At 32.1% G+C, this 24,593-nt stretch overlaps 2 protein-coding genes, 1 long non-coding RNA gene and 1 pseudogene across 6 annotated transcripts; 2 read left to right on the top strand and 2 right to left on the bottom strand.

The window, feature by feature from the left end:
* Window positions 1–3,388: 3,388 nt before the first annotated feature.
* CIB1 (basic helix-loop-helix transcription activator CIB1) lies at window positions 3,389–6,492 on the top strand. 2 transcript variants are annotated; one of them, NM_001353580.1, is made up of 7 exons: window positions 3,389–3,983; window positions 4,127–4,384; window positions 4,523–4,657; window positions 4,815–4,886; window positions 5,201–5,431; window positions 5,521–5,626; window positions 6,296–6,492. In NM_001353580.1, the coding sequence occupies exons 1-7, from the start codon at window positions 3,561–3,563 to the stop codon at window positions 6,331–6,333; spliced, it is 1,263 nt and encodes a 420-aa protein (NP_001340509.1). In that variant the 5' UTR covers window positions 3,389–3,560; the 3' UTR covers window positions 6,334–6,492. The 2 variants fall into 2 exon arrangements, with proteins under 2 accessions (NP_001340509.1, XP_006590895.1); XM_006590832.4 differs by having other exon boundaries at window positions 3,390–3,986.
* A 1,387-nt stretch (window positions 6,493–7,879) lies between these two features.
* Window positions 7,880–10,199, top strand: LOC121173026 (uncharacterized). 3 transcript variants are annotated; one of them, XR_005887125.1, is made up of 2 exons: window positions 7,880–8,465; window positions 9,695–10,199. It is a non-coding gene; the product is annotated as an uncharacterized lncRNA (long non-coding RNA). The 3 variants fall into 3 exon arrangements; XR_005887127.1 differs by having other exon boundaries at window positions 7,900–8,768; XR_005887126.1 differs by having other exon boundaries at window positions 7,900–8,783.
* On the bottom strand, window positions 9,718–12,921 carry LOC100796020 (probable pinoresinol-lariciresinol reductase 3; annotated as a pseudogene).
* A 1,082-nt stretch (window positions 12,922–14,003) lies between these two features.
* Window positions 14,004–19,058, bottom strand: LOC100790741 (adoMet-dependent rRNA methyltransferase spb1). The gene is made up of 11 exons (XM_006590831.4): window positions 18,512–19,058; window positions 18,356–18,403; window positions 18,095–18,253; window positions 17,931–17,977; window positions 17,405–17,561; window positions 17,258–17,319; window positions 16,935–17,124; window positions 16,552–16,641; window positions 15,884–16,026; window positions 15,644–15,770; window positions 14,004–15,146 (listed from the first exon to the last, which is right to left on the bottom strand). The coding sequence occupies exons 1-11, from the start codon at window positions 18,983–18,985 to the stop codon at window positions 14,154–14,156; spliced, it is 2,490 nt and encodes an 829-aa protein (XP_006590894.1). The 5' UTR covers window positions 18,986–19,058; the 3' UTR covers window positions 14,004–14,153.
* Between the last annotated feature and the right edge of the window lie 5,535 nt (window positions 19,059–24,593).

Raw genomic sequence — 24,593 nt, 5'->3', positions numbered from 1 at the left:
CAGATGTCAAGCTAGAAACACTTTAACTAATAAATTTGAATTACTTACACAATCTTAAATCCATAACTTTTAATTTTTTTTCTTATATAAAATTGAATTATGGTTCGTATCATTGTCAGATATTTATGATAAAAAGTAAGATCAAGTCATTTTAATGAGTAGAGAGGGATTGTTTGGTGAAGGCGTTGAGCATGTTTGTGCATTAAATAAGAGAAGGAAGCCCATAGCACCCATCTGTATGATGATTATTTCAAGCTTGCAAGTGGACTAATGGAGTACTAAAACATAAAAATACTTATTTTTTTTCATCTAAAAAATAAAAAGATATTTTAAAAAAATTAAATTATTGTATATTTAATAGGGAGGAGGGGCCTGCATGCAAGAACTAGGATTCCCTGTACATTGGATCTGCTGCTCTCTTCCATTGCTTCCTCCCTCAATTATTAATTTGATTCGTATAGTATATACATACATATCAGCTGGATAAGATAAGAAGCTATCCTTTCCAATTATTTTCCCAATATATTAGCAGGTGCCAGGTGAGACATTTTATGAATATTTTTAAATATGCGTGAGCCATGAAAGGGGCAAAAACAATAAAAGATGCATATAGAGATACTTATTATTCTACAGTAGAAAACGAAATGAGTAGAAAAACAACTTCTACATTAATATACCTCAAACTGTCATGCTGTATTGTTATATTGTTGCATGAAATTACACAACTTAAGGCAGTGATATCTTCATCATTTGCATAACAACTTCTTACACTAAAATACTAATGAATTGTAGTTAAACTAAAATTTTAAGTTAAAATAAAAGTAGAATTATGCAAAATTTTAGAGATTAATGATGAATGACATTTTGAGGGGAAAAAAGCGGGAGAAAGAATCAGTCCAAGAATAAAGCAATTAAAATTTAACCTTAGGCCCATCAATAAAAAAAATATTTTTTTTATTAATTTTTATAAAGTAAAAAACCAATAAGGCCTCATATCTAGACAAAAAGTTTATGTATGTTGGCAAAAAAAGACCTATTTTATATATAATAATCTCATTTAAAGTAAAATATTTTTAAAAAAAATTATTTTAGGTTACACTGTCATGCATGAAGAATATGGCATTTGCCAAATTGACTATAAAGTTTAGACAGGGTGTAAGGTACTACTACATGCCTTGATGATAAATGCACTCAGTCTATAGTGTGTACAGAGAGTTAGTCAAAGAGAATATAGGATGGAAAGCACTTGAGAAACCAAAAAGAAAGACTCACTAGAAAAACAGAGGGAGGGGGGGACATAGTTTTTGTGTTGATGTATACCACAAAGAAAGTGATAGAGGAAATGAGATCGAGAAAGGAGGGCCCATTTTGCCTTTAGCTATGGTATTGGGTCATTTTGAAGTGTATATATGCAACTGGGTAGATAGGAAGAGGGGACCTAGAGAGAGATAGAGTTGAAAGTGACTTGAACTAAAAATAAAGTTAGAGAGAGAGAGAGATTGGGAAGTCTAGTGAGGGCCCATTTTGGTGATAATGGAAGTTGCCTTCATCCTCTCTGGACTTGTTCCTACCAATCTCAAAATTATATATATTTGGTCACCTTTTACCTTCCGATATTGCTTCAAGCTTCAAATCGCAGCACAATTTTGCAAGCAAAGCATGATTTAGACAACAGTGTTAATGTCAAGTGGCTGCTGCATCGTGGAAATTATGACACTCTTGCTAAGCCTTGTCCTAATACTTGGGATTTTACCCAACAACAAAATTGTATCATTAAGATTGCATCAACATATTATTATAGCATAAGGTGTGGTTTCTTGACTGCTTAATTTGTCCCATTACAATAACTAATTAATATCCCTGATAAGTCACTAAAACCAAAAAATCTGTTTTGTTTAGCAACTAAGTAGAAGGTCAATTATGTTATGTAGACAGGCTATTCTTTGTAACCTTGTTAATCCATCAATCCCTTTCTTTAAAGTCTAACCTCAAATGTATATGTAGACTTCGTGGTTGCTTAATCAAACATGAGTAACTTGTTGGAATAGACCTTTATATTCATAATTCAACATTAGTATGTCCTAGAACTTTCTCATCTGTTGGAATGAAAAACAAGCACATCATTTAGGTGTTTCTATAGCTAATTTCACTTGAGTTATGCTATTCATATAATAATTTTTGTAATATTATTTTTCTCAATCACATCAATTATTTTATCATACATTTCTCTTTTTATTGTACACTTTTTTGTAAAAGAATTTTATAAATACAAACTTTTATTTTACTTACCTTTGACGTGAGATGCAAATAAAATATGAAAGCTAGGCACAAAGATTAATTGACTCTGGACAAATCAATACATTCTTTGACGATACTAACACCAAAAGTATTTGTATGAAGAATAACAGAGATTAGAAAGCAACAATCATTATGAAAGTACTATTATTATAGAATTCTATTAATTAGAAAGTTGATTGAGAAGGTTAGTTCAAGGAAGAAAGGGATTGCTACATTTAGAAGGGGCCGAGGACAAGACCTTGAACCATTATAGAAGAGAATCTTAGGCTAATAATATATTTAATAGCATAACATATATGCTTTAATTTTAGAATATTTATTTTTTAATGATTTCAATTTGTTCATATCTTAAGATTCTAGGAAATCCTAGAATCCCTTCAGAACTCAAGAAATCCTAAAAAAGACCTTAAAAAAATCTTAAAGCCAGATTAGAACCCAATAAATCCTAAAAACCTCTATTAAGTGCAATTTGGTGTAACCTAAGGGTCACACTTGTAATTAGGTTCAGAGGTTAAAAGCTCACCCATTTTAAGTAGTCATCAATCGAGTAATTTATAGTCCCTAAAACATTGATCAACAGAAAGACATGAATACCCTATTATACTTGGTCAGTCTATCCAATCAAGTTTCTTTCATTATTATTACCCTTTCAAAAAACATGCTTTGTATTTTTTAAATTACTTATCACCTCAATTCACCACAAGTTAATACATGTTTTAATTATCCAAACCATTACTACCTTAATTGGTTAGACAGCCTATTTTGATTTTCACACCTTTATTTTAGGGTGCCACAGCCAATGGCCCAATACCAACCAATGCAATAAGCAAAATAAAAAAAAAAAAGAAAAAGAAAAAGAAAAGTAAAAGTAAAACGCTGCCGTTTTTGAAGTGTTGGACACGCCCACGTGGCGGTCATATCAGTGGGGCCCAAAGCCCACAGCCTTGGTTATGGAGGGCCCTCTCTCTCTCTCTCTCTCTCTCTTAATTATTCCGGCCAGATTCCGTCGATCTGCGGCCATATTTATTTATTATTATTCAAAACGAAACAAATATAATATAATCTTCCCACGTTTATATATACCCACTCCTATCCCTCTCCTCATCCTTAACAACATTTCACGCTTCCTCCTCCTCTGTTTCTCTCGCACACTCTGACCCTACGTCGTTTTTTCTTTTTGTTTTCCAAACACACACACACCGCGTACTACAACTACAACAACGCCGTGCCTAATCCTTAAGAATAACAAACAACAGCCAACCATGTTGCATTGTCTCAACACTTCGGGGAATCTAGGAGCCACCTGTTCGGACATGACAGTGTTGGAAAGACAACGGGAAGCAACCATCAAGTGGCAGCAACACCTCCAGAACAACCAACCACCCTACTTAACGGACTTTAACGTTAACGTTAACGCCGTCTTCTCTTCTTCTTCTTCTTCTTCTCAGAGTCAGGGCCTGGTCATGAATATTTGCGCTGATTCCGCGCTCGGCGAGGTCCTAACTCACTCCGTCAAACCCGACCCGGGTGTCTGGCCCGAATTCGACGCCGGATTCGGATCCTCTTCCGGTTTTCTACCCACCATTTCGCCAACTTGTAGCAGAGGCGGAGACTTGGTTTCACCCAAGGAAAACATGGCCAGTGCGAAAGAAAACACTAAGAAGAGAAAACCTCAGAACTCCAAGGTAGTAGTACTTTTTTTTTTATTTTAGATGTCAATGTTAGCTGTTACTTTTCCAGATAAAAAAAAAAATGCTAACCATCGAGGTTATGTTATGAGTATGCTATGGACTACGGTAAAGTAACGGTGAGGTTTTGTTTTGTTTAGGTTGTTGCGGCGAGTGATAATAAACAGGACAAGAGAGTCAAAGCAAGTGGTGAAGAAGGAGAATCCAAAGTAACAGAGCAAACCAGCAACAAGAATGGCAAATCCAACGCAAATAAAAACAACAACAGAGAAACAACCTCTGCGGAGACTTCCAAGGATAATTCGAAAGGCTCCGAGGTTCAAAATCAGAAGCCAGAGTACATTCATGTCCGAGCGCGTCGTGGACAAGCCACGGATAGTCATAGCTTAGCTGAAAGAGTGAGTAAAAATTAATTAATATACTATAGCTTATTTCTTATAAAAAGGAATGGAGATAGTATATTGTATAATTTTCTTAAAGCGTTTTTGTTTTGTTTTGATTCTCTCTACTTAATGCAAATGTTTTGTTTGGTGCAGGTTAGGAGGGAGAAGATTAGTGAGAGAATGAAGTATTTGCAAGATTTAGTACCGGGTTGCAACAAAGTTGCAGGGAAAGCTGGAATGCTTGATGAAATTATTAACTATGTTCAGTCTCTTCAACGCCAAGTTGAGGTTAGAGTTAGTTAGTTACTCCCTCCAACTTCATTCCTATTCGTTAGTTAAATATTATTGCTCCATACCAAATTAATTTACTAGTCTACTGTTGGAATATGCTTTCAACTTTTGAAGTTCACGTGACTTATTTTATTGTATTTATTGGCACATACAGTTCTTGTCAATGAAATTAGCGGCTGTAAACCCAAGGCTTGACTTCAACCTTGACGAACTATTTACCAAAGAGGTAAGGTCATTGCTGATAACACAATTTTTTCACTTTTTTCTTCTATTAGTCCGATTAAATAATGGTTGTGGTTTCCTAGTGTCCTTTGATATTATGAGAAATTACGGATAAATGCTGCCAGTATAATTATAATTAAAAAAAAAAGCCTTGATGTTACAACAAAAAAAAAAAAATACTGGGTGGTGGATTGTTTTTTAAAACCTTGGTCGAATTATATTCAAATAGTGAAAAGATTAGAATTTTGAACTTGTTTATGCATTCTTGTTATTTTTAATGACATAACTCTTATGTTTGATTTGATTCAATTCCCACAGGTGTTTCCTTCTTGTGCTCAAAGTTTTCCAAACATTGGGATGCCATTAGATATGAGTATGAGTAACAACCCTTCGTATCTACCATTTAATTCAGCGCAGCAACTTGTATCGTGCTGTGGTGGACTAATAAACAACATGGGGATAAGCCCTCCAAACATGGGACTCCGAAGGAACATTAGTACTAGCCCTGTACCTTTGCCCGAAACGTTTCTTGACTCGTCCTGTTTCACTGTAGGTTTTTTTACCCTCTCTTGTGTATGTAATGTTCTTCTAATGATTAGTCTTGTCCAAATATTGATCTGAATTTTTTTGCACTGCAGCAAATTCTACCCTCCTCAAATTGGGAAGGTGGTGATTTCCAAAGCCTTTACAACGTTGCTTTTGATCAAGGGCGAACAGCATCTTTTCCTTCTCAGCCATTTACAGGTAGCTACAAATTTGTGACTTGTCAAAATCACTTTTTTCCTTAGCCTGATATCCTAAAAGTAGAAAGTAGAAGCAAAGCAGAGTGGATTTTCATGGGTGATAGAGACCCGAGAGCCCCACAGATTACTGATAAGTCCTTTTTCCATCAAAATGAAGGAATTTTTTTTAAAAGGGATCTTTTAATCATTCACCCATCAAGCCAGTTGTCTATTTTATTTGCTTCTTATTACGTCCCTTTCTTTCCCCCAACTTTCACTCCTACAAAGTGGCGGTAAAGGTTTTAGCTGCTTGACTCAATGCATCATTCACGGACATATATCATATAACAAAAATAATAATAAAAAAAAATAAACGGTTCGAATTGCTATATATAACAAGTTGTTAAGTTGTTTGTGATACAAGACAAATTTTACTTGTGAGGTTGGAAATGTATTTAGTGAAATAAAATAGGTATAAAGAGCAGGAAGCTTCTCTTTTTGAAATTCTTCTAATTAAGGTCTTTGGATGATGAGCCAAGGATCAATCGTTTTCTTGAGACTTTTTGGCCATTACTACACAATCACCCTTAATTTAAGCAATACAAAAATATTGGTGATATAGAAAGTTGTTGAACTGGGCTACTTCTGAATGTGAATTCTAAAACAATGTGTTGTTTTATGTCTCTTGCAGGTCTAGTTGAAGCTAGCAATCTAAAGATGGAGATGTAAACCAGATCGATCATCCATTATAATTTGTTGGTGGATTAGGTCACTCGGAGTGCCTTTGTCATGATTTTTTCTTTTTTCTTTTTTCGAGTACATAACATATATTGGTTGTATACTGCTCCGTAGAATAAATAAGATCATATTAATACCTGTTAACTTCAATCACCTGCATTTGCACGTTTAAAGTACTATATAGATGATAATAAAAAGAAAAATAAAATAAAAATGAAAAGGTTGATCGCGATGGTCACATGTGTGACCAGCCACCTAATCCAATGGGCATAAGGGTGTTGATGGCAACCTACCACTGCTTTTTCCCCTCTCTCTATAATACGATTTTTGGTAAAACAAACGAAACACTAACTGGAATAATAATAATAATAATAATAATAATAATAATAATAATAATAATAATAATAATAATAATCACGTAATTCTTCGGTTGTCAATTTTTTACAAATAATGTTGGGGGTATCTTTTATCCATAGTTGGTTGATAGAATTGGGGTGACTAACAGTAATGTTTTAATTCTTTTTTGAGGAAAATAGATGCTAATAAATTTTTAAGTAGGCAACCTAACTCAAACCAACTTCGCTGCAGCAATGGTGGTAAATTAAATAAAATGTTGAGATTAATATCAACCTTTAGGTTAAATAATCTTCTTTTTTTACTGATAAGATTAAATAGAAATAGATAAATAGGATTTGGTATCAAAGTTTATTGAAACAGCTGGATGATAATAAAATCAATGAGCGTAAAACTTTTAGAGTTGGACTTACATTAGTGTAATTTAAAATGGTGTTTGTATTATTCTCCAATTATAATTGGAGTTTTATCTTGATAATCTAAGTAGTTAAATTTTTTTGTAAATTATCGAGATGAAATTTCATTAGTTCTAGTTGAAGAAACAACAAAAACAACACATGAGATATTATATTTGTTTTTTAATCAAATAATTTTCACAAGTAATTCACGTTTAACTAGTAGATTTAAAGGAAGTGAAAGGTGAGATTGAAGATTAACTTATACATAAAATAAGGACTTTACTTTTCTAAGGTGACCATCTATCTAAACATAACATCTATGAAATGGGTCTTCGAAAGCATCCTTCTCCTTACCAGATGAACATGTCATTCGTCAGGATTGTAGAACTCAACTCTTAAGTAATAGAATCTAAATTCCGAAATATACTGGGCAAAAGTACGTTCTGGAAAGGGGTATTTTTGGAAGAAAAAAATATCAAATATATCAGCAGGGTATTTAGTGTTTTAGGGAGATCCAGTTAGCAATTTGCCTCTTCTTCGGTACGAGGTTCGTGAGGCCTGGTGACCCAATCTGGCCAAACCTATTCGCTTTGTGTTGGACTTGGGTCCTTCACTCCTTAAAACTACCGGACCCAGGAAGACACAGTTCCTCTTACAACTTGGATCAAATCTGAATTAAAATTACATTATTGTATAGCTAAGTGATTGATGCATTTGTTTAAAACTTTGGTACTTCATGTATTTACTTTAAAGATATTTATTTAGTTTAAATATTATTTAAATTTAACTAGAATAAAAAAAAAAATAGTAGAAACAGTCCTGAAGATACTAAGGAGATTGTGAAGTCTATCCTAGGAGTTTCTGAGTGCCTTGGAACAGGCAAGTATCTGGGGATGCCCTCTATGGTTGGGAGGAGGAAGCGGGCTGTCTTCAACTATCTAAAAGACAGAGTTTGGAGTAAGATAAATCATTGGTCAGTATAGGAAATTCAGATAATGATCAACTCATTTTGGTGGGGCAGTAACAGGAGTTCAGGAAAGTGGATAAATTGGTTGGGGTGGGATCGGTTAGCAGTGCAGAAAGAAAATGGAAATTTGTTTTTGATCAAGATGCTATGGTGTCTAGAGTCTTCAAAGCCAAATATTTACCCAAAAGGGGTCTTTTTGGATGCCAATTTAGGCCATAATCCAAGTCTTGTGTGGCATAGCATCCACGCTTCTCAGGTACTGAACATTTTTGTGTAGCTGATCTTGTTGATGATAGGACCAAACATTGGAATCTGGAGCTTGCTGGTAATTTGCTTCAGCAGCGTGATCTGGGGGATGATGCTCTAGTGTGGAGTTTGGCCAAGGATGGGAGATTCTCAGTAAGGTCAGCATATTTTTATATTATGGAAGTTCTTATGGAAATTGCACATCCCGAATAAAGTAAAGGTAAGTTTGTAGCAGGCCTTTACTTGAGGGATGATTCTAGTTGTTTTATTAGTGCAAAGTCAGCACTTTTCCTAAGTTCTCTAAAACCAGTAGAGGCAGAAGCAATGGCTTTTCTTGAAGCTATTAATTGGCTGACTGAAATGGGGTATGACAAAGCTATTTTAGAGTCTGATTGTCAAGATATGGTAGAAGGAATCCTAGCAAATTGTATAGCAAACATTGAATTAGGGGCCATTATCAGGTTGTGCAAACACAGGTTATATTTTTGTCCAAACTTTGAAATAAGTTTCGTTAGGAGGCAAGCTAATTAATTATATTGTTCATCCTTTAGCAAAGGCGGCACAATTTATTATCAATGAAACGAATTGAACTGTTTTACTAAAACAAAAAAGTTAGAATTGTTATAATTAAAAATTAACTTTTATAATAATTAGTTAAAACATATATTTAGAGTGTTTTTTAATTAGTTGATAATATGAAAATCTCTATATTGATGGTAAATCGAACATTAAACCCACACTTAAGAAACTAGTGATATATTGTCATTTTTATAGTGTGCAGTTTTAGTATAGATGTAACACATACATGTAGAGTTATTATTATTATTATTATTTTACTTCATTAAATCAGTGTTCACCATTAAAGTCAGCTAGATTTACTAACAGGTAATTAGTTTAAGTAGTACATACAACATTTTCCTCAGACAGTTTTCGATTTAAGCTATGAAAAAGACTTTATTATATTATGAATTTTTTTACTTAAATATAATTGTCTCACTTGAAAAATATGTGGTCCTAAACTTAAAATAATTATTTTCTCACATATTTTTAGAAAGATGGAAAAAATATTTTTTTCAAAATAAAGTCTGCAATCTAAATACACATTAATTTTTATAATAAATAGGTTTTTTTACATGCTCTTAGATATGTAAATTACACATATCTTTTTCTTTTCTTTTTTCTTTTTGAAAATGCGAATTTCTTGAAACTGCATTTCTTTCCGGTGCAATTAGTCATTACTTAATATAGTACATGGTAAATATCTCAACAACCAAAGTGCAGAAAACAACCAGCTCCATGCTAAATTTCTATCCTGCTCCACTATTGTACAATGTAAGATTCTAGCTAATTTTGTGCCAACCAGTCTGACACTTGTAGCCAATTTCAGGATAATAAGGAAGTCAAGAAGCAGGCAAGAAACCGAGCAGGGTATTGCATTATTAATTTGTTCAACACAGTCATACATTCTTAAGTTGTGTTTAGAAAAATATAAAGGAAACACAACATAGAAAGAATGCAAATTCTCAACTCAAGAATATGTGCACTGCGCACTTCCCCGACATTCCCAAACAAAGTCTAAACTAGTGTGTCTAAGAATTCGCTTATTGTGGTATATTTCAGATGTGGATACAGTTGTGTACCATTCACGCCAGAGGATGACTCAATATCAAAGTATGTGTGATCTCCCTTTACGAAAGCAGAATATATAAAGAGCATTTCAAAGTTGGCAGGGAAAGATGTCCCTGCAATGCCATAAAAGAAATGCAGGCGTATATGTTAGCATTTTTCCTCACTTTTTCTTTTTAAAATGAGATGTTGTATACATATATTTAAGAAAAGACATTCATATCCACAGAAACTATTATATATAGTGATTACTATGGTTCTGACCAGTCTCCACTTAACATGTAATCAAATGTTATTAACTCTTTTCCGTAATTCCGTAAATTGAAAATCTCAATTATATGTCATGTAAAGATTGGTCAAGACTATAGACATGTGATGATCCCATACCATATAATAATAATTATTGTACGAGATGATTGTTCAAGCCTCCTATATTCTTGACAATAAGTTGTGAAGTTGCCGATACTACTATAATACCTTTGATTTTCTGGAGCAACTCTCCTTCAGAGACATGCAATTTCTCAAGCTTCTTGCCAATCTTAATCTCCCACATCTATACCAGCTCATTCAAAGAACAAACATTTCCTGGGGGTCTCAAATACAACACTTTGTTTAACGTGCGAGGGTCGTCAACTGCATTGATAGTGAATGCAGAACATCACTTTCCTTCATGAAGACACCTGCAAAGAAACCATTCGTGAATAAGCAAAAGAGCACCAAGTGAAAGAATAACAAACAATGGTCTTGATTGATAATGATGGAGCAGACCCTTTGTATTCCCATCACCAAAAATGTTGACATTGTCCCTTGGAGGAGCATCTGAGCCTGGCTGAGCAAGAGAAGGAAGCAAAACTCTCATAAAGAAATTGCATGAAATGAAAGTGTATGGAATGCCTTCAGCCTCCACAAGTCTACGAATTTCAACTTTGGGTGCATAGAAATTATAGCCATCTCCAAGCTCAGATACTCGAACCTTGGTAGGATCTGATCCAAATTCAGATGGAATGAACCTCTGAGAACCACAATTAATTAATAACAGATTATTGAACACATTTAACAACTCAAATAACTTAAGGAAATGATGCTTCACCAATACACAGATGGATAGTGAGAACACTGGCTACATATATCTTAATGATGCTACGAGGGATGAAGGATAATCCTTCTCAACAACAGTTCATCTATCAACAAGGTCGGAAATCAACATTTTAAAGAAATTATTTTATGATCCGAGACCGTCTGAGCTAATCCTCACTTAGTCCAGGTTTTATTAACTTTTTCTTGTAGATTAAAAAATTTGATTACATTTCAAGTGAAGATTAACCAAAATCATGAGTACTTAGTAATCCCAAACCATATAATAATTTCTATGTTTGAAGGCAAGGTCAGCAGTTAAAGTATTTATTTTAATTAATATAATTAGCATTTATTTCACTAATAAGCTTCGTTAGTTTATTATTGATTAAAAAAAATAGATTGAATTAGGTTGAATTCGTCTAGGTAGAGTTAAAAAATCCAACACAAATTTGGTGAGTTGCGGGTTGGGTTGAAACAAAAAAAAAAAAAGACTTACCAGATCCACCAAATAAAAAAGAATAAAGAAATGTATATATATATATATATATATATATATATATATATATATAATCTAAATATAATGTCACAATTATAAGAATAATATCCTAGTAAATTGTCTTAGCTCAAATATTCTTTAAAAGCTATCACCATAAGTTAAATAATTTAGTAAGAAGTAACAAAATAACATTAAATTCAAAGTCCACAAAACATTATGCTCAACAAAACAAAATTCAACTAATAATAAATCACAAGATCCAAAGAGAGAATTACTCAATCCAACTCACTCCTTAACATGTTAGGATGGCGGTTATGTGGGTTGGATTATACAGATTAAATCACATAACCAAATCTAACATATTTTAGCAGGTTAAATAATTATATATCCTCTTAGAGTGGTCACATGTCAATATGTCACATCATTATTAGGTTGAATGATTAATTTGGTCCCTAAAAATGTATGTGGTATCAAGTTAATCCCTCAATTCAAATAAATCAAAAAGAGTCCTTAAAAGTATCTTTTATCTTTTATATTTATCTTATTTTTATTTATAGGAATCAAAGAATAAATCAGAAAATTTATAACTTTCAATGACATTTTTTAGTTTATTAACTTTCAATGACCAACTTGGAACAGTTGTATACTTTTAGGGACCAAATTCATCAAATAAGAAGTGAGACAAAAAAATGTGACTTCTAATATATTTCAATTGTGTTAAAAAAACATGTTAGAGAATATTGTTAAAAGTTAAAAAATGTAAGCAGGCACAAAAGTGCTCTCTTTCCACTATAATTTTAAAAGCCTTCTTTGAAATAAACCATAGGGATTTGATGGGTTATGCTTCCAAGGTTCACCACTAAAAGGGTGGGAAAAAAATTCCCATTCCCATTCCCATTTGACATTGACCAAACCCTCTTGTAATTTATTCTCAAAAAACAAGGTTTAACGCAAAAAGACAAGAAAGAAATAGAGAAACAAAATTGCATGGATGACCTTGATAGAGCCAGCTTGTTTGATAACTCGGATAAGAAGCTTTTGATGCAGAGTCTGTTTGGCTGAAACGGCACAAATGACCACATCTACTAACCTCACAGCCTCAGCAATGCTGGCCTCGTCTTCCAGCGAACCCTGACCATGAACAAAATTTGAACCATAAGAATAAGAACTTGAAACAATAAATTAAATTACAGAAAAATGAAGAGAGAGAGATGAAGTACTTTGAGAATGGTAGCTCCGGCTTGAGAAAGTGAATGAAGCTTTTGTGCTTTGATGGGGTCAGAGAAAGAAGAGTCTCTAACAAGAGCAAATGTTGGATGACAAAACATGAGGCTTGCTTCCGCTAAATTGTATCCCAGGTTTCCTGTCGCCCCAATTACCAAAATTTTGCTCTTTTCCATATCTCACACTTTTCACTCATTACTCATTATGTAACTGTTGAAATAATTTAATGAATGAAAATATACGAAAAATAAATATCAATCGAAGAAATAATAACTCAATTGATTCAACAGCAACTCTAAATTTTTGTTATTATAAAAATAAATAAATTTATTACATATAATTTGTGTTTAGTTATAACTGTAAAAAAAATTACAATGTCAATATATTTAAATTAAATCCACATTTTAATCCCATATATTTTAATATTTTTAAGATCATCAACTTAATAATTTCATGTATTTAGCAATTAAAAATGCTTATTGGCTCTCCTACTACCTTTAATTTTACATATAAATTATAATTGTAGGTTTATATTTCATATTATTATAATTATGAATATGTTAATTTTACTTTTTGTTATAAATACAAACGAACTAAAATTATCGATAAAATTAAGTTTCAACCATTGATAAATAATGTATTAAAAATTAACTTTTTTATTCATAGAAATCAAATATTAAAAAATTCACTTAAACTGCTAAAAAGTGTTACAAATATTTCTCATAAAAATTTATGAAGTAGAGATGGACTAAATTCTCCAAACACTAACAAATAATCAAAGAACTTGTCACGTTTCAGTTTATACCCATGACAATTATTATTTTGATTACAACACATGTTCTCTTGAACTTGAAAGGGTCATTTAAACTATTGTAAGATAATATACTTTTCTCGTATGTGATAAAGACATCAAATTTAAACCACCACTAAGTTTCCATAGTGGGTTAAGGATAATCTACTTCCAAACACTTAAAAAAAATATAAAAAAAAAAAGCCACTGCAACAAGCCTACAGCGAAAGATAAAATTCACGTACGTATGACATACATTTTGACGTAAAAAAAATAACAAACACGTTTTAGTTTATATTTATAATTCAACCAAGTTTATATACGTACGTGAATCACATCTAATGATTTAAAACCAATTTTATAAAATTAATTCTACAGAACTCTAATCGAGCACTGAAAGATACCGTTGTCCATAATCAATTTCTAAATTAACTTTATTAGCTGCTGATTAAGACAAAATTCATTTAAACTAAGATTTGCCTCTGAAGAACAAAACAGATCAATTCAATAATTTCTAATATCAATTGCACAATAAAAAGCCGGAAAAAAAATGAACAAACAAAATTCGGGCACAGAAAATAAGAAAAAGCCCATGATTTTGAACTTCGACGATCTTCACGTATCAACCTATTTTCATTTAGTTCTCTGTTTCCCTTTCTTAGCAGAGGCCTTTGAAGATCCTTTGCCCTTTGGAGCCTTGCCCTTCGTCTTAGAACCTCCTTTTCCAGCCTTACCCATTCCATGTTTCCTAGCATCCTTCTTCATTCTGCGATCAACAAGGACTTTTCCCTTGCCAGCCCTTACCTGGACACCTTTCTTTGCAACTACATACTCCTTTTTAGGCCTCTTGGGAACAGCCCTTTTATATAGTTGTTCAATTTGCTTCCTCTTCGAACTATCAGATATCTCTGTCTGATCTGATATGGCATTGGCCTTCTTCCGTACCTTCTCAAGCTTCCTCATTGCAACACGCTTCTTCCGTGCTTTGGCCTCTGCCACCTTCTTCGCAGGTCGAGCATCAATTTCTTTAAACTGTGCTTTCATTGCAGCAATTTCCTCTTTGGTAATAGGCTTTATTGGTTGGCGATGTCTCCTCTCCTCATCTAGAAACCACTTGGGCAGTCCTTCATCATCAAACATGTACTTGTTGTATGCATCATCCAGCATCTGCTCCCGTTGCTTTTTCCTCATCATCTTCTTAGCATAAGCCAATATCTCAGCTTTTGCTTCAGTATCTTCTTCCCATTCATCAGAGGATGAATCATCACTTGAATCAGTATCAGGTGCAGGAACTATTTCAAAGTCATCCGCTGCTTTGGATGGTTGAGGCTGAGGGTGAGCTACCACTGCTGGAGCTGCTGTTTTATTTTCTTTGACCTTTTTGGCAATGGATATCTTCTCCTTAGGCTCATCTATATCCATTTCATCTTTACTCTCATCCTTCTCAAAGTCTCCTTCCTCTGCAGCTTCAGCAAAGACATCCTGACTAAACCACTTATTCATGACCTCCTCTTGGGTGAGCTCTGCCCCATCATTAAGTGGCACCATTAATGGATTTGCTTCTTGATCACCCTGATCTTCATCTGAATCATACTTGGATTGAACAATATCATCATCCTCACCACCCTGCACAGCCAAAAGGTCATAATATAAATGTAAAAAAATTCATTTTGCACCCCCCAGGAAAAGAAAAAAGAAAAATAAGCATCCTTCCATAACAACATATTTGACATAACAAAAATACCAATCCTAAAGAGATTGAACAAGGAACTTGAGGGCAAGTTGGTTAAACAAGCAGATAAACATAAAAACATATGCTTATATTAGCAGTGAGCTTCATAGTTGGGACACTGAAGTTTTGTTTGGATGCAAGGGTCAGGGGAATAAATTTATGAAACTTGTAAGAGATTGTGGATTAAATAATGGTGTTTCTTCCCTCCAAATGTTTAAATATTAAGACCCTAAATATTTTGGGAGAACTTCAAAAAAATTCAGAAAAGTAAACATGGGAGGATTTTCAAGAATCACATTATAATCTCTCATTTTCTTAATCTCCTTTTATATAAACCTCAAACAGGGTGAAGGTCTAAGTATACCACCATCAATAAAAAAACAATCCATACCTCCAAAAGTTGGTCCTTTGCATCATAAGATTTTTTAATTCGCTTCCTCTGTTTTGCACTTCCTTCCTTTCTGATCACAAACCGCTCATAAGCTTTATCCATTAAATCTTCCATTTGTTCGTTGTATCTGATATCAGTATAACATTGATTAGAAATCGTATGACTTATTAAGGCATAATTTATGTAATAAGTGATAACATAACAGAACATGAGCAATTATCAAAAGAATGTGTCAATCACCTTTTACGTTCCTCATCAGAATCTTCTAAGTCACCGGATGAATGCTCTGGGCTTTCATGGGTTTCTTCATTCTCACTGTCTTCTAGTTCTCCTTCATCACCTTCATACTCAGTGTTGTCAACAGCTACCAGATCCTTCTTACCCTGAAACCCAAAGAAAAATGACCAAGAAACAAAATAAATGGCAAGTTGAAAATGTTTCAACCATGTAAAGATGACTGGCTATTAAAATTCAACCATGAACCCATGGTTACATAGTTCACAATATATACCATTAAATGAATAGAAAGAATAAAGCCAATTCAAAATGTAGAGATGCCTCAGCCTGGTTCTCTTATGAAGGAAAGGCTACAGAGGACATTTGCAAACATAAAAAACAAATATGTAACTCTCTAAAAAGTCTGTTTGCTGTGCATGGGTCCAGTTAGAGATAAAAGATTAGTAAGGTGCTCGCTAAATGTTGCCCAACATGAGTAATCTAACATTATATTCTAGACCTCCAAGTTACAAAGGAAAAGTAGTTTCTGGGAAATACATCAAACAAAACAAACCTGTACTTTGGCAGTTTTAAAGAGGCAAAAAAGAGTTCACGATGAAAAGGCAGTTGATGCACTTCAACAGGTTATATCATTTTCCAAACCAAGAGAAGTTGAAAAGATTAAAGCAAACCTTGATAGAGGAAAGAGCAAACAACTCCTGATCTACATAACCATCATCTATTGCATCCATTTGCATCCCTGTTGCTTTTCGTGCCTTGTCCTATAAGATTCAAATAATTAAAGCAATGGATCAGCTTGATCTCATCAACATCCACTTAAACAGGAACGGACAGAATTAACCTAAGAATGTCATGACACATAGAGGGTAAAAATATGTTTTGATACAGTACGGTTCCTAAGACTATTTGTTGAAGCAAACATCATGTATAATTTTTTAAGCATGTGATCCTATCATAGTCTGCAAATAAATATTAAGAATAATGTTACACAAACTCCAAACTTATTCATGTGACCAATCCCAACTAAATAAGTAGCAGCTAAGAAGCTAAAAACCTTGGCTCTTCTTTTTGCAAGAAGCTTCTTTGCACGTTTCTTCTTGCGGTCCATTACATAAGTCAATTCCTCCATTTCATTGAGTATTCTATCTTCTTCATCCACCTTAGGCTCATTTCCCATCTGTTCTGTGGTGGTAGAATCAGGCTTTTGAGTTGGTGAAAGAGCTTTTCTAATTTGAATCCTCCACCTACACATAACCAATAGATATGACACCAAACCAACACACACACACGAGAGAGAGAGAGAGAGAGAGAAAATCAGTATTGAGCTTTTTTTAATAAGCCAAAAATCACAAAGTGAGACTCAAGCTATGTAGTTACTTTAGAAGATGCTTGAAGTCTTGCTTCCCCAGAACCCTTAAATCATCGCAGAGAGATTTTACCTGCAAAACAATCACATTGATTGTTGCTCAAACCCCCACTGATTACCAAAAAGATGCACAATCACATAATTTAGACAAAAAATACCTCTTCAGTAGTTAGGTCATGATCCTTGATTGGTGAATCAGCTGGATCAGTAAAGGTTATGGAAGTGACTGAACCAAGGATCTCCAGAGGAGAATTTGACCAAATGAAATTTGCAGCTGAAGACAGCTTCCTCAAAGTTGTGTCTCCATCTTCATAGCTGAAGTCACAAAGCAGTTAGCAACACAAGTACCATATGTTTGGAACAGAAAACCACAATGAAAGGGTAAGCAATTAAGGGGGAAGGGAATGGGAAACAATAAGTCTGCTATTCATAGCAATAAATCAGCTCAAGCAGTTGAACTGCCAACTATTTTGCATTCTTAATGTTTTCAGTTTTTCAGGATATCTTGACAATCTTGGTAATTAGTTTGTTATGCAATATTGCTTGTGATGAATATAGCAGATAAAAATTAAGATTATCCATTCCATTGCAAGATGATGACCAGAATAATTTGAGAAAGCATGCCACAGAAAAGCTAATACAGATCAAAAGTCAAACCAAGCCTTTAAAAGAAGCAGTAATTACCCATCACGGTGCCTTTTTTGCTTACTATCTCTAAGTACATCCACCACCTGCATCAATGATTCGCCAATCACCACCCAAGAAAACGGAACCAGATGAACCAAAAAAACGAACAAAACCAAAATTTCCAGCTCAGCATCCCCGAAAACAAACTGGATTATTATTACCTTAGGCTGCGGTTCCACAGATCCCTGAAAGAGATGCTTCACATCAAGAAGCCGCGGATCAATTTTGGCAGGGGCCTTATATTTAAGCCCCAAAACATATATCTCAGCTGATTCAGAACGACTAGCCGCAGGCTTATCCACCTCAACCTTCTCAAACAACTACAACACAAAAAAATTCAAAGACAAAATTCAACAACCCCACCAAAAAAAACCACACAAAAAACACAAACACAATAATTCTTATATAAATCATCACATCACCTGCTTCAAGCAATACACCACAGAACTGTAATCTTGCGACCTGAAAATCTATCTCACAGCAAAGCAGTACAATCACAATCATCAGAATCAGAATAAGAAACAATAACATTATTAGAGCATAAATAGGTTAAAGTAAAATGAGATTATTATGATTACTTTGGTTACAAAGATGCCCTTGGGGGCTAAGAACTGAGTGGCCAACTTGACAGCATCAATAACGAGAGCGTTCTGGCTGGTGGCTTCCTGGGCCCAGGCGCCGCCGACGTTGGGGGAACCGTCGTGAAGGATGACGTCGAAAGCGCGGCAGCCGTGGTCGTTCATGAGCTTCTTGATGCGGGACTTGCACTCGGGCCTGGTGATGTCTTCCTGGATGGCGATGGCGCCGCGGACGGGGGCGATGGGGGAGAGGTCCACGCCGATCACAAGGTGGTTCACGGGCATGCTCTTGACCGCCACCTGCATCCACCCTCCGGGGGCGGCGCAGAGGTCGAGAACGGCGCGCGCCGATTCCAGGAAGTGGAACTTGTTGTTGAGCTGGACCAGCTTCCATGAGGCTCGAGACCTGTAACCGTGCTCTTTCGCTAGGTGGTAGTACTTGTCCAAACGGTGCTTCCCCTTCGCCTTCCCCATTGATGCAACGCACTGCAACTACCAAGCTTCTTCTCCCCCCCTACGGGTTTTTGTTAGGGTTTTCGGACACCAGTTAACCTTGCTTTTTTATATTGGGCTCAAATTTAACGAGAATGAGCCCGAGAACATTTTTTTATGGACCCAACAAATTTGTGCTTAGGTTGTTTTTTAGGAAAAAAAATTGTGTTATTTTAATGGATAACCTATAGGAAAAGAAACACAGGTCATATATGCTCGATGTGCATTACAAATAAAAGTCGGAGCTACATCAAAAATTCGAAACTAATTCAAATAATTCATAGCATGATCTGCTAACAAGTCTGCCAATTGATTTGCCTCCCAGTAAACGATAACTCTCCCATCAAATAATTTATAGATTGCAACGATTTTTTGATAACATTGTTTCTAATCAATTTTTTAACCTAAGGTTTAGGCCATTTTTTACCCTTATATGAACAATCTGACTTATTTTATTATAATTATTTTATCACTCTTAATTTTGTCTTCCTCGTAACTTAATAATTCTCCTACAAATTATCCACCCTAATCACTCACTTTTAGTATATGTTTATTATTGTATTACATTTAAACATGTCATTAGATTTATTATAAAATAATAATAATAACTTAAAAGAAAAATAATTAGAAAATCAATGTATAAATTTAAATTTATTATTTAAATCCAAAAATGAGAATGAGAAAATGCTATTACAAAAAAGTTTAATATAAGAGAATCTAAAGCTATAATTATTTTAGTTATTAAAAGATAAAAAATATTAGTTTTACTTTTTTATCCAAACCTCATTTTATTATTTTTTTTATTAACTCTTATAATTTTAAATATATTTTTTTAATTTTACAGAATGGATAAAAAAGATGTAAGTTTTGTTAGATTCATATGATTTGTTTGTCATATTTAACCATTTGAAGCCATAACTCATTGCGTCCCTTATGAATGGGCTATTGTGTCCATTTCAATATGCTGTCTTTTCTAATTTGACTACTTCTATCTTGCATTTATTGTCCATCAGTTTAGTGTAGAGTGTTGAAAATTAATATTTATCACATTCAAGTTCTTAGAAGCACGACTCTATAAAAATATCACGCTTCTAAAAATTATGGTAATTATTACAAGAAATCTTTTGTACCACAAAAATCCTTTTAATTTTTAAATAATTATAAAAATGATATACTGAAGGAGATAAAAGATTTTAAAAAACCCATAAAAGCTCTATTGTTGAAGAAGCACACTTAAAAATGTTCTCATTAATAGTTTTTTTAATATTCTCATCTATAATCTATATAATTTTATTGTAATAGTTCCTTAGTCTCTACTTTTACTTTTCGTTTCTACCCTTAATTTACACTTAATAATCTATACAATTTCTTATAAGTGCTTTGGTCTCTATTTTTATCTTTTGTTTAAAATCAGTAACATATTACAAAGAGTCAAAAGTGTTCCCACTATTTTAGCCTTCAAAGGTATTTGTCGAGATTTCACTAGTGACAACAAAACAAACAATATCCAAGGAGTCTTCTTCCTATTCAAGATAACTTATGGAGATGGAAGTAGGACGGAGTCAAAGGAGAAGCTTTGAATATGATATATTTTCATCTTTGTGATTATCTCTGCACAAAATGCAATGTATTTTTTTCACCCAAATGGACATTTTTCCATTCATCACCCTTTTGGCTTTACTTCTTCTCCTCTTTTTTAAGTTCCTCATTCATGGTTGTGTGGCCAAATTTTGACAGTGACGGTGGCCGTTGTAAATCAGGGAATATCAAAGTTGAATTTGTTCAGAAAATGACGACACATACTGCTCAAGGAAATTTCATGGCTTTCAGAGAATCCTTGCATACGTTTAGATTTTACCCTTTAACCATTCACGAATTCACCATAACCAACTCATTCAGTGAGTGGATTTTCTTCATTTGTCACATTCGTGTATGCAACATTTATATATTTTTTATTTTTTAATAATTTTGATCTAATTTTTATTTCATATAATACTTTGTTGTTGCTAATGCTGAAAAAAATATTTAATTTCTCTCGTTCTTACTACATGTGTAAACAATTGATTTGGTGAGTCCAATCCCAAGTTTAAAGAAAAAGATTGGTTTTTCTGCCAAAGTTATGAAAGCCTTGTATTTAAGGGAAGATTTGGGATTTTGTGATGACAATAAAGACATGAAAAATAAACTCAATAAGGATTGAGTTAGTGACAGACATACAAATATGCATTCAGTTTGAAATTCTTTAGTTTTTCCATTTTTTTTATTTCCACACACTTGCAACTTTTATTCTTTTCTTTCTCCGGATCCGTCTTTGGGATCATTTTCTTTCCATTTTTTCTTTCTCTATGCCTGATCATTTTGTTATCAATGTTGATCTAAATAAAATGGATAGTTACACCATACAAAACTTACTTGGCACAATTAAATATGGAAATAATAAAGGGATAGTTTTAAAATTATATTCACTTTTAATATTAAATTTATTAAGTTTGTTAAATGTGAGACTATTCTCAACATTTAAAATCAAAATTAACTACTGCCCCTTGTCTGTTACTCTCCTTTTAACTTATCGCAACAAATGAATAAGGTTGTTGTTGGTTTTTCTTTTTTCAGTTTATCTGAGTTAAAGTTTTAAAAATGAAAAAAAAAATTAAATAACAAACTATATTCAATTAGGTATTGCTCTATGATTTCCTTTTTAAAACTATTTAAAATATGTTATTAAACTTATTAAATATAATTAATCAATCTCTTTGATTTCTCTATATTTTCCCCATTTTTAATATAATTATTTTTGTTATGTTTTTTTATTTATTAAAAAGGCGTGTATTTCATATTAGATTAAAGTATACTTATAAAATAAATGAGAAATTATTTCCGTTGATATTTTTAATTAAATATAAAAAGTATATCTTAAAAAAATTATACGATAAAATTAAAAGGAAATGTATCTTAGTTGAAGTTAGATAAAACTAATGATAAATAGTATTAACTTATTTCAGTTGAGATTCTCAAATTTAAAAAGAATAAAAAATATTAGAAACTTATTGATAAGTATAATCAATTGAAAAAATCTTTAGAAGACAAACATCTAAAACTATTCAAGTTTATTATTTTTATTTTATTGATTCTTTTTTTATAGTTAACTAAAAATAATTATCAATTACACATGTTTTTTTATTTGTAAGGAATAAAAATGTTTATGAGATTCAGTAAAAAAAAATATGAGATATAATTATTATTTTATTTCTCAATTAATGGCAGTTTTAAAGATGACAAAACCATTCATATTTCTAAAAAAATAATATTAAATGTTTCAAGAAGTAAAAAATACTTATAGGTAAACATATATTTCATGTGATGGAATAGATAAACAAATGTTCAAAAAATGTTCCAGTAAAACTAAAACTAATATACATGTTCGTAATAATAGAAAATATTACAATATATTAAATCTAGCTCAATAAAAAATACAAACACAGGCACAATAATAATTTATTATTACGTATTAAAATGAGGGTGAAGTAGTCACACTTAAAATTAAACTAAAATATTTTAGAATGCGATACACTTAATCGTATGTATTTAAAAATAAAATATTAAACCAAAGTTAATAGATATGTCAATTAGAATGTATATTAATTTCAGAGCAAAAAAATTGTGCACATAAACATGTACAGAAAACATCTTAAACAAAAATTAACATGTACATCTATATATAATAAGAGAAATTGTTAAAATGTATAAATTTTACCACAATAAATATAATATTGAAATAGAAATTTTGCTAGTTTAAAATAACAATTAATTTTAATTTATATACATTTTGTTAAATGGAGTTAGATCTCTTTATAATTTAATTATAATTTATATACGAATAAACAAGTTAACTTAAATATCAGGTGTTTGCAATTAAGTTTTTAAGGTAATTACCGGAAAGTACATAAATTTTTTAGTCCCACTGATATAGATCGCTGTATTTTGCACCAAAATATCCAAATATTAAAGTAAAATACTTTTGAGCCAATGCTAATAACAAGGCCGACAAAATTATTTAAGCCACAACATGTGTGTTCTCGAGAGATATGATTGATGTGAATAATTCACATGATAGCATGATTGGAGATTTATCATTTCAGTATTTTTTTAAAATTACGAAAAAAAAAATTAAAAAAATGTTTAACATTTAATTTTACCAATATTCAATCATAAATAAAATGATTTAAGTTGTATAAGAAATATTTTTTTAACCACCCCTGATGAGACCCCAAAATATTATTAGAAATTTACAACAAATTATAAGATTAATTATACTTAAAGTTTTTTATTTTTTTAAAAATATAATTTATGAGAATTAAATTTAAATTATTTTTCATAAATTTAATATATTTTATTAACTGAGATGCACTCATTGGATGGAATAAAGATGATTGAATAAGAAATTGTAAATTTTATTTTATTTTAAGATAAATACCAATAATAAAAAGAAAAAATAGACTCTTTTTTTTCTTTAAGGTCCCCTTTTTGTTTTTAATGAAAATGAGTACAAAAATGTAAAAATAAAAAAGAGAGTAAAGATAAATATGACAAACTTAATTTTTTTAAATCTTAATTAGAAAAATAAGAGAGGAAAATATTAGATTTTTTTGTACAAGCTATAGTTATAAGCAAAATAAGAGAGAGGAAAATATTAGATGTTTTGTACAAGCTAAAGGTATCATTGAGATATTATTATGTTTGAGTTTAAAATTATTATAAATGACAACAAAAATTCTGTTGAAATTTAATATAATTAAGTACCAAAATTCAAATTCTAGAGAACTAATTATACTAGAAGAACCTATACCTATCGATCTACGTGTTGGGTGTTATAAAAAAAATAGTGTTGTCTTCTAGTATTTTTACAATTCCAACTATTATCTCTTTCTCATCTTTTAAATTATTTTTTATCAGGTTATTGTTTTTATTGACCGATAAAAACCATTGCAACTAATAAAAAAAGTTACAATTATCAAAAAGAAATTTCAATTTTTGGTGATAGAAATAGTCAGAATTGTAAAAGGCGAACTAAATTAAATATAACAAAAAAAAACGAAATAAAAAAGTAAATTAAAACAATCAGAATTCTAATTTTATGTACGTAAAAATCTTAAAACTACTTTATTAAATTTTATTTTCTGTCAGAATTCCTTTTAATTTAATTTTTTTTGCTTTATTTATTCAAAGAATATTTTTTCCTTTTTAATTTGTTTATTTTTTATTCTATTTCCTCTTCCTTAGTTTGTGTTTGGTTGCGATGAATGAAAAAAAATGACTAATAAAAATGAAAATATAAGAAAATATGTTTTTTATTATTATTATGGAAGATAAAAAAGAATGCTCAGCATAAGGTTAAAGAATTCTCATGGGTGTTATTATTATTATTTTAGTATAAAAAAAGTACACTAAATATGCACTTACACGTGACCGGCATGAAAATGACAGAATCATGTCATCGTAACAACGTAACGTTTGTTACTTACAGAATCCATGTTAAAAAGAATTACGTACGTAGTATTACATAATTAGTTAGAGAAAAAGGAAATCACAT

The sequence above is a fragment of the Glycine max genome, chromosome 11 (genome assembly GCF_000004515.6).
Source record: "Glycine max cultivar Williams 82 chromosome 11, Glycine_max_v4.0, whole genome shotgun sequence".
Classification (NCBI taxonomy): domain Eukaryota; kingdom Viridiplantae; phylum Streptophyta; class Magnoliopsida; order Fabales; family Fabaceae; genus Glycine; species Glycine max.
The sequence above is the reverse complement of the archived record's forward strand: the minus strand, read 5'-3'. Positions and strand labels throughout refer to the sequence as shown.

Bases quoted from the DNA above. Each gene is read 5' to 3' on its own strand.
- CIB1 (XM_006590832.4), top strand. From the start codon at position 3,561: ATGTTGCATTGTCTCAACACTTCGGGGAATCTAGGAGCCACCTGTTCG. The intron at 4,658-4,814 runs GTTAGAGTTAGT...TGGCACATACAG, and splicing joins CTCTTCAACGCCAAGTTGAG to TTCTTGTCAATGAAATTAGC. The intron at 5,432-5,520 runs GTAGGTTTTTTT...TTTGCACTGCAG, and splicing joins TTGACTCGTCCTGTTTCACT to CAAATTCTACCCTCCTCAAA.
- LOC100790741 (XM_006590831.4), bottom strand. From the start codon at position 18,985: ATGGGGAAGGCGAAGGGGAAGCACCGTTTGGACAAGTACTACCACCTA. The intron at 17,320-17,404 runs GTATTTTTTGTC...ATTGTTTTGCAG, and splicing joins ATGACCTAACTACTGAAGAG to GTAAAATCTCTCTGCGATGA. The intron at 16,642-16,934 runs GTTTTTAGCTTC...TGAATCTTATAG, and splicing joins TTGCAAAAAGAAGAGCCAAG to GACAAGGCACGAAAAGCAAC.